The sequence below is a fragment of the Geospiza fortis genome, unplaced genomic scaffold (genome assembly GCF_000277835.1).
Source record: "Geospiza fortis unplaced genomic scaffold, GeoFor_1.0 scaffold121, whole genome shotgun sequence".
NCBI classification, from domain to species: Eukaryota; Metazoa; Chordata; class Aves; order Passeriformes; family Thraupidae; genus Geospiza; species Geospiza fortis.
This window is the reverse complement of record NW_005054346.1, coordinates 1,385,248-1,399,120: the sequence shown is the minus strand read 5'-3', so window position 1 is coordinate 1,399,120 and position 13,873 is coordinate 1,385,248. Positions and strand designations below refer to the sequence as shown.

At 43.8% G+C, this 13,873-nt stretch overlaps 1 protein-coding gene across 1 annotated transcript in view; it reads right to left on the bottom strand.

Annotated features, from left to right (window-relative positions):
- Positions 1-13,063: 13,063 nt before the first annotated feature.
- The window catches only part of PRDM14 (PR/SET domain 14), a 6,385-nt gene continuing 5,575 nt past the window's right edge, over positions 13,064-13,873 (bottom strand). The window contains exon 7 of the mRNA XM_014307847.1: positions 13,064-13,291. Within this exon, the coding sequence (XP_014163322.1) occupies positions 13,064-13,291 (228 nt within the window). The remainder of the gene's footprint in view (positions 13,292-13,873) is intronic.

Sequence of the window (13,873 nt, the reverse complement as noted above, 5' to 3'; positions counted from 1 at the left end):
GGTCAGTTAAACTGATGAAAATTAATTAAAGTCAGAATGGCAGTATGAACTCTGGCTAAACAGCTTAAAAGGCACTGGTATCACAGTTTTATTAGATTTTAATTTATATTTCATTAGAAATACAAATGACTGAAAATTAGTCTGTTCACTTTACCTTTAGTGCTGTCAATTCACATATATCAAACTATTTATTAAAAGCTATCAATGTACCTATTTAACAAAGTAAATCCTGTGTAGTGCAAAACATGAAGGAAAGTGCAATGGCTCATTTCACTTCAGGTTTCACTTCAGACTTCAGGCATGTGATTAATTACCCTGTTATTGCAAGTTTAAGCTTTTAAATCAAGTAACACAAAATTTTGTGTACTTTGTGCAGCTCTGGTGAACTGCAAACCTGGAAAATATAACATTCTTCTTATGGCTTATACATTTTGACCGTCCTAACTTCAACATGCCTTTTTAAATGCACACACACACACACACACACACACATGTGTACACAGAGCTAAATTCTGCAATATGATACATCCTGCTTTCTGTGGCTGAGGTGGAGAAAACACTTTTAACTCAAGAAAGTGATTTTGCACTGGAAGTTGTTCAACTATCTCTCCATCAGGGCCTTGAGAGCGAGGTCATAAGCAGAGCAACTGCTGAATATCATTGGGAAAATAAGAGGTGCAACAGACAATAAGAATTTCAACACAAATATTAGGGCTCGGTGTTGTTTTGGTTTTTTTTCTTTTTTAAGGACTTGCTAATAAAGGAGCAAATTCTAAGCATCATAATTGACACAGCAGACAGCAGGGTTTTAATCATGCAATCCATACCTCTGACTTGCTTCCAAAAATTGTGTTTGTCTTGGTTCCTTTCCCATAGATGTGCTAATTATAATCTTGAAAGTTTCAGTAGCTACAAAGTTGTGTCAATTTGTTCATTATTTAAAATAACAAAAGGGCTTCATCTCCAAGGAGAAAGTCTATGCAAAAGAAAATTCAGCAATGCAGGAGAAAGAAATTCCAAGTACACCGGAAATCCTATAAAAATAACTTCATTAAAGAGGGGCAGACATGCCAGCTGATTGGGATATTCAGAGCATTTACTAGAGCACCAGCTGCAGCGGGGTTAGATGCCCTGCACCGATGAATTCCATTTGAAGGAGACTATTAGCTAAGCAATTATTAGATAGGTTTCTGAACATGGTTACAGAGGAATATACACAGTGTTCCAGCAAAGGGCATCATCAGGCATGTACGTGCCCGTTCTGCCCACGGAAAGTCAAAAGGAATGGAATAAATGGGATTAAGAAGGTATTTGCAGCAGGACAAAGACCCGTGAAACACTAACACACCAAAATGTTCAAGAGGAACACTTTAATTGCTTTGGACTGAGTCAATGAAGAAATGGTAAACAGTGGCTGCAAATGTGTTAATCTGCTTATTAAGACTGCAATTTAGAACAGCTCGCTCGCACTGGTGACATTGTTCCTTTACTGCTGCTTCCCCACACACCCTCCATACCCTGCGAGAGGGACGTGTTTTAGAGCACATACAGCAGGGGCTGTCCCCAGCAGGCTGGGAGATGACACGTGCTGCTGCTCCTTCCTTCGAGGCCATGCCCGGAGGCTGTTTCCCTTGGAGGTGTCAGGATGAGAGAAGGAAGCAAAGCCAGCTGTGGGAAGTACATGTTTGTATCTCCCTTCTGTGCAGTAATTGTTTTGGGCTCTGCTTTGGGCCTCAGTTTCTGCGGTGCAAAGAAAATAATTTAACTGATCCGCGGCTCTTTTTTTCCTCTGCCATTTGGAAAATAAGAACTGTTATCCTCATCTGTCTTTACACAAGCCTATAAGATCTAAGGACAAAAAGTGTGAATTGGCATCACACTGGCACATTAAAATATGTGTTAAAACGCCAGTTTTCTCGAGTTTCTGCCAGGGACAATCAGCCCTGCTCCCACTTTAAGTGTCTTGAGAAAGCCCTCTTTCAGCAGAGAAACCACCGGGTAACAGGTCATCAAAGCAGCTCCAATACTTCCCTCTGCTGCAGGCTTCCACCTTGTTCTGGCTGCTGTAGCAGTGCCTTGGAGAAAGTGGCACTCAGAAATCAGTAAAGAGGCTTGGAAGAGACTAACCTGGACCAGAGCCTGCTCTACACAGCTGATGCAGCCTAGACCAGCTCAGCTGGGCCAGAAACTCCAGGGCTGGGGTCATTGTGTTGCAAAGGAGCCATTGTAGTGAAATCAATAGGGGCCTTTTAAAATACCCCTACATGACAATTCCAGTGTCAGAACGGAGCAAGTCAAAGAAGGTTGTTCCCCATAGCAGGTTAAACTCCTGAGGGTGGAGATAATCTCACAGCAGGAAGGGAGGAAAGTGCTGTGCCTGCCTGGGCCAAGATGCTTTCACACCCCTCATTGCCAGCTTTAGGCTACAGAGCGGGCCATTATCAGAATCATTGTCATTATTATCCTAAAATCTGCTGCCCGACATTCAGGCATCTATCAGGAAAAGACCCAAGGCCCTATTAGTGCAGGCAATAAGCCCCCAGGAGGAGGGGAGGAAACTCATTCCTGGAGAAATTAACGTTGCTGCTGGCTACATTCCTATCAGCTTTGTTAATTCTGAAGTGACATTCATTGGTAAATCTGATTTTACCATGCTGTCCCATCAATCAGCAGGACAAGTCTCGTAACAGAGGTTTTTTTTATTGTCACACACAATAATTTGCCTCACAGACACATGATGTAATGGCCCTGGGGGAAGCTGATCATCAATACTCTGTATCTATAAGAAAACCATGTGCTCACCACCATCACTGTGTCCTGACTGTGTCTGAGATATCTGCCTTTCTGCTCTCAAGCTGCAGTTGAGGAAGTCAGCATTTTCCTATTAAACACATTAAACCGATTGTGAAGGAATGCCACTCCCTCCCCAGGTGATGCTTCCAAAGAATATGATGTTAAATCCTTTACCTGGAGATGCTTCCATTGCAAATGCACACTAGAGATCTGAAAACAGTGTCCATCAAAGCCTGTGTTTTCCTGATTAAAAAAAAAAAAAAGTTAAAAATCGTGAGTTTTCATCTCACACCTCAGCAAGTCAAGTACCACTGACATTCCAATTCTTCAAGCTGATTCAGAAATGTTTTGTCCTGTTTTAGATGGCTGGTCGCAAAAGACAATATCTGACAGATTCTGATAGATTTGCAATTCTAAGTTAATTAATATTTTACCATCAACCTCTGATAGATTTGCAATTCTAAGTTAATATTTTACCATCAACTGCATAAAATACAAAATGGATTAACAAATAGACTGCACACACGTTATTTCTTTTGGGAAATAAAATTTCTGATTGTGATCGAATCTTTAAAGATTTGAGTATTAAAAACCCAATAAACTTCTTATATACTTCCATCTATGTGAATGGAAACAGGTTAAAGCCTGCAATAGTCTTTTAGTTGCTGGGGGGGGGCGGCGGGAAGGAACCTCTTAATTTCTTGCAGATTTATGTAAAATAGTCCAAACTCACGAAACTGTGTGTGAAGAGCACAGTCTTTAAGGTGATGAATAGTACTAAAAGACCTCCTCACCACTCTGAAGGTAGTTAACTGAACTGACTGCCTGGAGCTCTGACACCTTTAAAGGGCATGTTTATCAAGGGAAAGATGGGTTGAATTTGTAAAATATTTGTCCTCCTTCTGGGGCCATACAGTAACCCACCAAACCGAGTAATTGCTTAATTTTCTTCTACTCCATACCCTGCAAGAGATGACAAGCAGTGAAAAGAGAGCCTGGTGCTGAAGGAAAGTTTTTACTGTGTTCTGGGCAGGGGGCTGCTGCGTGCCTCCCTGCCATGGGAATAGCTATAAGAGAGGGTTAAAAGCTCTTCCTCAGAGCCCCCCGGGACTGCTGTGTGTACACAGATAATGCTGCTGAGCCTGAGGAGGGGCTGCCTGAGGAGGGGCTGTGCCCAAAAGCAAGAAGAGATGGGCAAGAGGCCATGTGGGACTGGGTATGCAGAAGGGCTGAGCAGAGGCAGAGCTGCTGGCCTGTTCTCAGCAATGCTCTGCTCTCAGCAATGCCTGCTGAGCCCACCACAGTGCCAGGATCTCCCGGGACCATCACAGAACCGAGCTAAGCCAAGGCACCTCCGATTAAACCACGGCAGGTTAAACTTCTGCTGAGTTTCTAATGAGTGTAAAAACTCCCCTTTGGCCTTGGGTGCTATAACTATTTATGAGGTTGACCTTTAATTACTCTCTCATGTAGAAATCTTTGATAATATGTCTTTGAAAGCTTGACAAATACGGACCTACCCAGCACAGATCAATACCAATATAGTAACATAGTAGAGCAGCTTCCACAAAAGCAGATGCTAAAAGGTATTACCAGCAAAGCTGCTTCAAAGGACTTAGCACTTCAGCTGGGCACTGTCAGCTCTTTCTTATTACTGAAGGTTTTAGGAATGTAAAAAACAAACATGCAAGGGATGCCAAATATTAACGTGACACAAAGACTGGAAAGGGTATGAAGCTTTATCCCACTGGGCCCAAGGGAACAGCAGCTGCCAGCAGCAGCAGGACAAGAGTGACAGCAGCAGGACAAGAGTGACTGCCATCTGCTGTTGCTGTAAAGTTTTCTGCTCATCTGCCTTTCAGGGCTGGGAAAAAACTGATAGTGCTGAGTACCTAGTTTGAATGTCACACAGCTTCTTGAAAAGCAGCTCCTTAGCAAATTCACCATCTTCATGAATGCCATCCAAAGTAGTAATGAAAATGAGAATGGATAGTTACTAATTCTATATTCAGTTTACTTGAATATTCAGTATTGCTTGACTTTTCAAGTTTTAACAGACATTATACACATGCATGAGCATACCTATAGGTACACAAATGCACATATATGTGTGTATATATGTACACAGAAATAAAATCAAAAAGTCAGTAACATTCTGTTAAGAATGGTGAATACACTTGGAAAATGTCTACACAGTGTTAAGGAGGGGGTTTTCAGTACAACCATACAGTTCTATAAAAGAAAACCTCATAATCCAGAATATTTCATTTTGATTTTAACCCACCTAGTATAACTTATCATTATCATACAAGTTTAATATTTTGTCTCATAAGTACTATGGAAATAAGTGGGGGTTCTCCTAGGACAATGATTAGAAGCACAGAATATGCATCATCTTTGACCATCACAATGCATTATAGGGAACTTGACATTGTTCTCACCTAATGAAAGTGGGAGAGGATGCTGCCGGGAGGATGATTCCCAAAGACACAGACTGAAGAAAATGCAAAGGGCGGCTTTTTTTTTATAATAGTTTTATAATAGTTTTTATTTCCTCATTTCTGCTAGAAAAATAATTGATCCATCTACCAGACAGCTATAGTTAAACATCACAGACCAAAAAGCTGTACGGATTTTGGGAGAGGTTTTAAATGCTGAGAACCACTTTAGTTTTCCTTCTCTTCTGAATTTCTGCAAAATTAAATTGTTTTCTCTTATTCAGAAGAACAACTGTTCTCCTTTAGCTCTCCACAGAACTTTTTTTTTGTAATAACAACATACTGGCCAAAACAGCTCCCAGGAGACAAAAGCAATGAAAGCCATAAAGGAAGAATGTTTTTGTCATGCCAGGCGCTACTGCTCATGTCTTACATTTACAAAACCATCAGCAACTAAATTGGGATAGACAGACCATCTGAATAGATTTGGCCAGTTACTCCAACTAGTTAAAAAAATCCAATATATAGAAACAAACTATGTTAACACTGTGATAGCAGTGTTACATCAGCATAGAAACAGAAAAGGAATTTAAAAGCCCTAAATTCAGAGACCTTCCCCACAAGGGGGTAAGATCAGGTAAGATCAGACTGATTTTCTCTGAGCTTGCTTCCCTGCCTGCAGATCTGGCATTTGAACTCTTTGTAGGAAAGAAACTCAAAACCTGAAGGGGTCTTTCTCCATCCCTCATTTCTCTAATCTCCAAAACATAAGGCTGAGGACACCCTTGGGAAGGGGCCTGGGGGTGGGGTGTGGGGGGATGAGTAAAGAACCCAGATGCATGAGCAAATAACCAAATGTCTCTTATCCAGGAATTTTCCTTCTTGATGGCACGTTTTTTCATGCTGAATTTTGTTTTGTGTGTATTATATTAACTATGTGTGATCTCTCCAGCTCTGAAACTAAGAGAAAGAAGCCTTAGAAGAAGAGGCATGGGTTAAACAGAATCCTACTGTGATAAATATAGTAATGTCCATAATAGGTTTCATACTACTCTTGGCTGGAGGTCCACCAAAGTTGAGAGAGAAACTTTCGATGGTAAACTTCTGGATCAGCTTCGTTACAATGTGTGGAGCAAAGACACCCAGCAGGGGCCTATTTGGGCCCTGCTGCCTGCAGAGCCATGGTGTGAAGCCTCCTTTTGCTGCCAGCATAAGGAAAGAAACTTTCAAGAAGGCAGCTCCAGACACAGCAGAAAAGCAAAATCCTGCCCTCCAGGGGCTAGACTGTCTCTCTTCCAGTACTGCACATGGCTCATGGAAGGGAAAGCCCCCAGACCCTCCAGCATCCTTCAACACTGCCATCTCCAGCACTGACCCCACTTTGATTTAGACAGAGGATGGACTTCCTCTTGCTCTCTAGGAAGCTTGATTTCACTCCAGGGGCTATCTATGAATTGCACTTTTTGGTCAGTATAATCCAAGTAACCATCCCTCTCTCCTTCCTTCATTCCCAGTGGGTGTTTCCTCTGCTCCTGCATTTCTGTTCATGACTAAGGTATCTCCAGCACTTCCTGCTCCTGTCTTGCCCATCCCCAGTAGCAGCAAGAGCAGGATGCTGCCAGCCCACGTTCCCACTCTCTGCTTACTGATGGGTACAGCCATACATCAAGCTCTGGGGGAGGGGGCTCAAGAAGAAGAGCAGATTCCCCTTGGGTTGTTTCATGGGGGTTTTCACATCCCTGACAAAAAAAATAAAATTGAAAACCAAATCCACTTTTCATTAAGAGTCTACTGGTGAAACTGATACTGCAGAAATACACATTCCTGTGTGCTGCCTTCCTGCTCCATAATGGCTCTTGCATTAGGGGCTGGGGGCAGGGGGGCTGCTGTTATCCATTTACTTTAGTAAAGATTGCTATTGAATGAAACCTTTAATGGGGTGTTTATGCTCCCGCTCAGCTAAGAGCTCCAAGCTTGTGGCAGAGTAGTCTTTCCCTCCACCTTGACAGCTATCAGAGAATCAATACAGGTAATCCCTCAGCACTGCTGCTGCGGGCCTGCTCTGGCCACTGCACTGGGGTCACTCGTGGGAAAGTGAAACTTCTCCAGGGAGTGACTTTTCACAACACCCCCACCACCTCTGCACCGACCCTCTGCAGCTCCAGAGGGAATGCCACTGACCCCACTTCGATTTAGACAGAGGATGGACTTCCTCTTGCTCTCTAGGAAGCTTGATTTCACTTCAGGGGTTATCTGTGAATTGCACTTTTTGGCCAGTATAATCCAAGTAATCATCCCTTCCTCCTTCCTTCATTCCCAGTGGGTGTTTCCTCTGCTCCTGCATATCTGTTCATGACTAAGGTATCCCCTACTGGCTCTGCTCAAGTTCCTGCAGTCAAAGTGGAAGGATTGCATTTTCTCACTGCTACTTTGCAGGCTGATAACACTGCAGTTTGCAGTACTGTGTGGCATTCTCACAGGAGGGCATTCAAAAGTGCTCTCGACACTACTAAACTGCTGGGCCAGCCAGAGGTTAGTCCTGTGACAAACAATAGTCTTGTGACTTAAAGTCTGGCTTGTCACTGCTGCAGTGGAGATAAGCTGGGGTTTCAGGACAGCCCCTACAGCAAGGCTGCTGCAGAGTGGCTGGCTGGGGATGGAGATGGAATAGAGTCCCTCAAGCCCCACTGCAGGAGAGGCAGAGGGGCTGTCACTCTCCTCTGGGGCTGCTGCACAGCCCTAGTTGTCAACACACAGCCCCAGGAACCTTCGAGGGGATGGCTGTTCAGAAAAGGCTTTCACTGGCTGAGATGAAGCCTCTTTGAGTCAAACACCATAAAAACACAGACTGAGAGTATGGACGTGTTTCACCTAAGGTTGAAAAAGAAAAAAAGAAGAGAGCAAAGACAGAGCCTCACACCCCTCATGTGCCTAAGGCCCTGCACTAAGTGTGTTAAGGAGAGACAGAAGGGAGAAGGTGCAAGGGCCTGTGTACCAGGAGAGAAAGGGAAGTGAAGGTGATGGTGGCTGTGTTTGTAGGGGTACAACATACACCAGCACTCGCTGCAAAGGCCTGCAGGAGACTGGGGACCCAAGGAATGGCTTTCCTAAGAAGGGGACAGCTAGCCAGGACTCCTCTGGTGAATGATCTCTCTTGTTTAATGGACAGTTTGGCACTGACCAATATTTGTGACATTATCTTCAATTCATTAAGCTCTTTGCTGCTTTTCATCTTCCTTCACTGGTTAACCACCTCCCTGTTCTCCAGAGTGAGCAGCAGGACAGGGACTGGGACAGCAGGGGCTGGGGACCAGGTGTTTGAAAAATAGGGATATGCAGGAGATGCTAGAGGGAGCAGATGTCTGTGGCCAGGCCTTTTGTTCTCTCACACTTGCAAGCCTGAGCTCTGGGACCACCTTTTTTTTTGTCTCCCATTGTCATTTACCCAGGAGGAGCATTTCAGGAGTTAGCCTCATACAGTCTCTCTCCCTGCACCCCTCTGCTCCAACAAAACAGTTGATTGCCCTTATACTCTGGTTTCTATTTAGATCACTTTCTATTGACATTTAAAAAACTCACACAGAGTTAATGCAGAGCACTTAAAACCAGCTAGTGTCTTACAGAACTGATTAGTCCCAGGGACTTGTCTTGCTGCTCCCCTTGGGAGGACTGTTTTTAATCCTAGTTAAGGGAAGAAGAGCCAGGGTGCACAGACATCCTTTGCCTTAGTGAGAGCAGTGACAATGTGACCCCAGACAGGGACATCACCCCACAGCCAGTTTAAGCAAAACTGAGTGAGAAAAGTGGGTACCTACTGCAAATAGTGTATTACTGTGGTTACTGTCATGGAAAATATTACTTCTGTCCTATATTTGCAGATGCCAAGAATTGGAAGAGATGGATTTAGTACAGCATGTAAAGCCACAGCCCAGCCCCCTGAGAGCTGCAGGGATGTCCTTTCTGCTGCCTCAGCTCAGAAATAGCTGCAGGAGTATGGAGCACCACGGTGCCTGCTCAGGATGGACTTGGCAGCCAGGGCTGCCCAGCACAAGGACTGAGATTTTACACATGGTCACAGATATGCTCTTTTCTGCTGAGCTTGCAGTGCAGCCTCCTTCATGCACATGTCCTTCTGTGCCATGCAGTCATTCTGGGAACATGCCAGATAGAAAAGTGCAGCAGGCACACAAGCTCCCTCAGTCTCCCCCCTTCTTAGCTATGTGTATAAATACCCAAACCCCCACTGCTGGCTCAGCTGGCTGGAGCTGCACATTCACTCAGCTGCTGAGAGCACAGCCACAAAAGGTGCAAGTGAATGTGCAAATCCTCGGGGAGGAAAACCTCAGCTCACTGGACATACACAGGGTACAGGTATACTACAGGAAGATTCCATAATGTCTCCTAACCCCCAACCGGCAAGAACAGCAATCTGTTTGCTCTGACAATCAGTGCATTTCTGTTTCAGAAAACTAAAACCTGTGGTGGTCTGGCGGGTGGCTCAGCTTAACCTCCCTCCTGATACATTTCTTTCTCTCCACCCTACTGTGACGTGTGCAGAGCCAAGCGCCATCCTCACTGTCCCCAGCACAGCTGGGACTCACTATTCAAAAGGGAGAAGATGACTATAGGGTAGTTAAATACTACAAGGTAGTTTAATTCCTTTTTTTAGTGCTCAATTCGGATCCATCATCTTGCTTGCAAGTGGAAGTGAACTCAACCCCGAACTGAATGCCCTCAGCTTTCATGAACTGTTGGGGTACTTAAGACCAAATCCATCAAGACACTGGGTGCCTTTGACTTCTTGTGCAGTCAGCTCTGCCCAGCAGGACAAGGACTAGAATTCCCAATAAGAGACAGTTTGACACTGTAACGACTTACAAATGACACAGAAAACACCCTTCAGCCATTTGCTAGTACCTCAAATACACAACTCTGCATCTGGCAGAAAACAACCCATAGCCCATTAGTGTACACTGCAGCCTCCAACAATTTATTTTTATTGTTTGCATGAACGCAAGAGTAATAATATTAATAATAAGAAAGAGGGATCCTAATATCTTTACAAACAACTCGATGGATGAGCGTCTTAAGGACAAACGGGTCTTTGATATGGGTCTTAATGTCTCTACCAACCTCAAGCTGAAAGTTTGTTGCAGAACCCAGACAGCTTGACTGCAGCCTGAACTCCTGAACTTTATGATAATAGAAAAATGGGTCAGCAAAGCCTGTTGCAGAACCTAGATAGTTTTAACTTCTGAACTTTGGGAGAAAATGACAAATGTTCAAGGCAGCTCGGCAAGGCTGTACCTCAGCCAATGGGGAAAGGACGAGGGCAACATGCAGCCGGGAGTTAAGGATAAAAGAAGGCTCAGGCTTCCAAAACCCCAGGGGACTCTCCCTCCCCTTATTCACATAAAGTTGCAGGACTCCTGTCTCCTTTATAGACACCGGCTTTTCACAGAGTGGTTTTGTGCACAATAATTAGCATCAAAATTTACATATATGGTTTTAATGTGCAATACAGCCAGTACCTTCAATCACAAGTACAAGTAAAACCCTTCACATACTCCCTTACAGGCAACACATCAAATTTTATAGAAAGGTGCAAATAATTAAGCACAAGACATTTGGGTTTCTTCAAGAAGATGAAAACGCACACAAGACTACTACAGAGGCACCGCTTAAACATACAACCTTCATTCAGAGCAAAAAAGGAGGTTACCTGCATGGGAAGCTAACCAGGCATTTCACAGTACTTCAAAGCCATTCCTAGTCATAACATTTCCTTCATTAGTAGGCAGCTTATTTCACCAAATCATGATTTTTTTTAAGGGACTGAACTAACAAAGGCTTCAGACACATAATTCTTGTTTCTGTTGGCCAGGATTTTGTATGTTTGTATCTATCCTCCTAGATAGCAGGCAGCTGGAAGAAAGGTTCAGTTCCCCTACCTGTTTCACAGCATTGTTTGTACACATAAGTACTGTGATAATTTTCTGCTCAGGAGTGAATTTTACCTATTTAGGGGCCCGGAATTCAACCCTCATTATGTCAAAAAATTTAGCCTGCTGTATTGGAGTACTATTTGGTATTAAAACAAGCAAAAACCAATAATCAGAGCATACTCTAAAACCTACATGTATAAACATACAATACAAATGGATTTGCTTATTTCACATACTTCCTAGTGCTGGGCCTCAATATTTTGTTTACCAGTAAGCGATTCAATAAATATCTAAAAAATATTTTTACAATGAAAACAATGAGAACAGAGCAACTTAAGATACAAAAATCCTTATAAAATTAGTGCAAATCAATATATTTAAGGATACAGTATCTGCACAGTAAATGTACAAGTAAAATATTTTCTATTTTTATGCTGTATTTAAAGAGACCAATAAAGTTAGTACAAAATAAAATCTTTACTTTCTTCTACTTTATGTACAAAATTCTTGTTAATCGTAGCTGATCTAGGATACTTTGAAGAGAATTTTATCATCCCAGTAATATCAAACTACCTGTGTTTATCAACTAGCTCCAAAAAGGATTTCCATTATTCCTCCTGGATGCAGCAGACAGTCCCACTGGCACAGTGAGCCCTCTCATATGCACAGCCTCCTGCCAGCCATGGTGGTCACTCAGCGATAATTCAAACTTCTATACCAATTACAGCACTCCCTATCCCCAGCAGTCCTTTGGCACAGGCTTTTTGTTAAGCCTCCTATCTAAGATTTCACATTGTTATGGAATGCCACTTTCTTAAGAATTCTTAACAATTTTGAAAGTACATAAATCTGCACAAATCACTCCTGCCTTGCTTGTATGGTGAGACATGGAGGATGACACCTTTCAGTCCCCCATGGAAGCAAAGCAAAGCCTTTCCTGCAGACTGGAGAAGGAATTTCACATACAGAATTTTTAAAATCTTATATTTTGAGCAAAGGAAGGGAGTGCCACTGTAAGAGTAATCCAACATAAAGCCAGGAGGAAGCAGAGGAGCCCAACCTTCATATCAGGGCTCACTGCAAAGATTCACCTGGCCAGGACCGGGCAGGTTCAGGGAAATCCAGAAAGAAGAGGCCACTGCTGGGATTGTGTTTGCCTCTGGCCTGCTCTGAGTCTACAATGAAACACCTCTGTGAGGCCACTTGACTGCTTATTATCCACAATGGCTCACTGATGCTTAGGAACATCACCATATTTGGTCCTCCAAACTCTTGAGAAGACAAAACCAACCCCCACTATCTCTGCTAGCTGTGATATCAGGCCTGCATATATCTTACCACACCTCACATCTCTCCCTCTGGGCTAACCAGCATCCAGCACCCTCTGGAAGAGTTGCTCTCACAGTCCTGGAGCTCTCAGTCTCCCAGCAGCTAAATGATTTTAAATAGCTCTTCATTGGTCCAGCAGCCAGTATCTCTGAGGAAGTTCACATTTAAATAGAACATTACTAAAAGACAGGTTAAGGGTAAGTAGACCATATAACTGTGGTCATCTGTCCACACAACACGAACAGGTTAAATCAGCTTTGAGAAATGCACCTGATAAAAACATCCCTTGCACAAGCTTTGATACAGATTGTACCAGGCAGTCCACAGGCATTGGAAATGCAAAACACTCCTCACAGTGATATTTGTGCACAAAGGGGTTTTGGGAGGTAGAATTCCTTCCTGCGCTCAGTCATGTGCCCTGGGTCCAGAGACCAGACCTCCCCCAAGAGCCACTGCAGGTGTCCCCTTCTACGCCGTGCACACAGCCACGCACAAACAGATACACACAGACTGATACACACAACAAGCTAGTCCAGGACATGTCTGTGGGGTTCCTGACTAATGAGCAGCATGAATCTTCACGTGGAAGCTGTAATCCTCCTGCTGGGGGAAGTGCTGGCCGCACACGGAGCAGGTGCAGCCCTTGTCCTTGCTGTGGGTGCGCCGCACGTGGCTGTCGTGGGCGGCGTGCGAGGCGAAGGCTTTGCCGCAGTGCTTGCACTTGAAGGGCTTCTCCCCCGAGTGCTGGCGGATGTGAGTGCGCAGGATGCTGGACGCTGTGAATGCCTGGAGGGGCACGGATCATCAAGGGCAGGGCAGGAAAGGAAATGGAGTTGCATGTAATTTGCTTTCACATGTGCAATCCCCACCTTCAGCTAACCCAGACCCCATCAGAAGCACATTACCCTGAAAATTAAGTCCTGAAATAGCTCATGTTTCCACTCCTCAGGTAAGTTGAAAAAATAATGAGAACTCCCAGCAAGGAGGAATCAGAAGGCAATAGCTATTGCTATGCAGATGTGGCTGAGTCCATGGAGATGGATGAAGCTCAAAGATTTCTGACCAAAGATATCAGTAAATATCTTCTATGTCAGAGGGAAGAAGTCAATACTACCCTAATTAGCTCTGCAACTTATTTATGTGGGAAACATAATGCAGGAATTCCTTACAGTTTTTGTTTTTAAAGTTAAACCCTTGAACTGTCTTGGGATTCAGCTGCTAAAATTCATCTATGCAGTCCACCATACATCATTCACAGGTGGTTTTTCCCTGCTCCATCATACTCTTCTCTTTCTGCAGGCAGAGTTTCCAGCCTGCTCCCCCACCACTAACACTTTTGAGTAGCAAAGTCATAAAGACTTCTCCTCC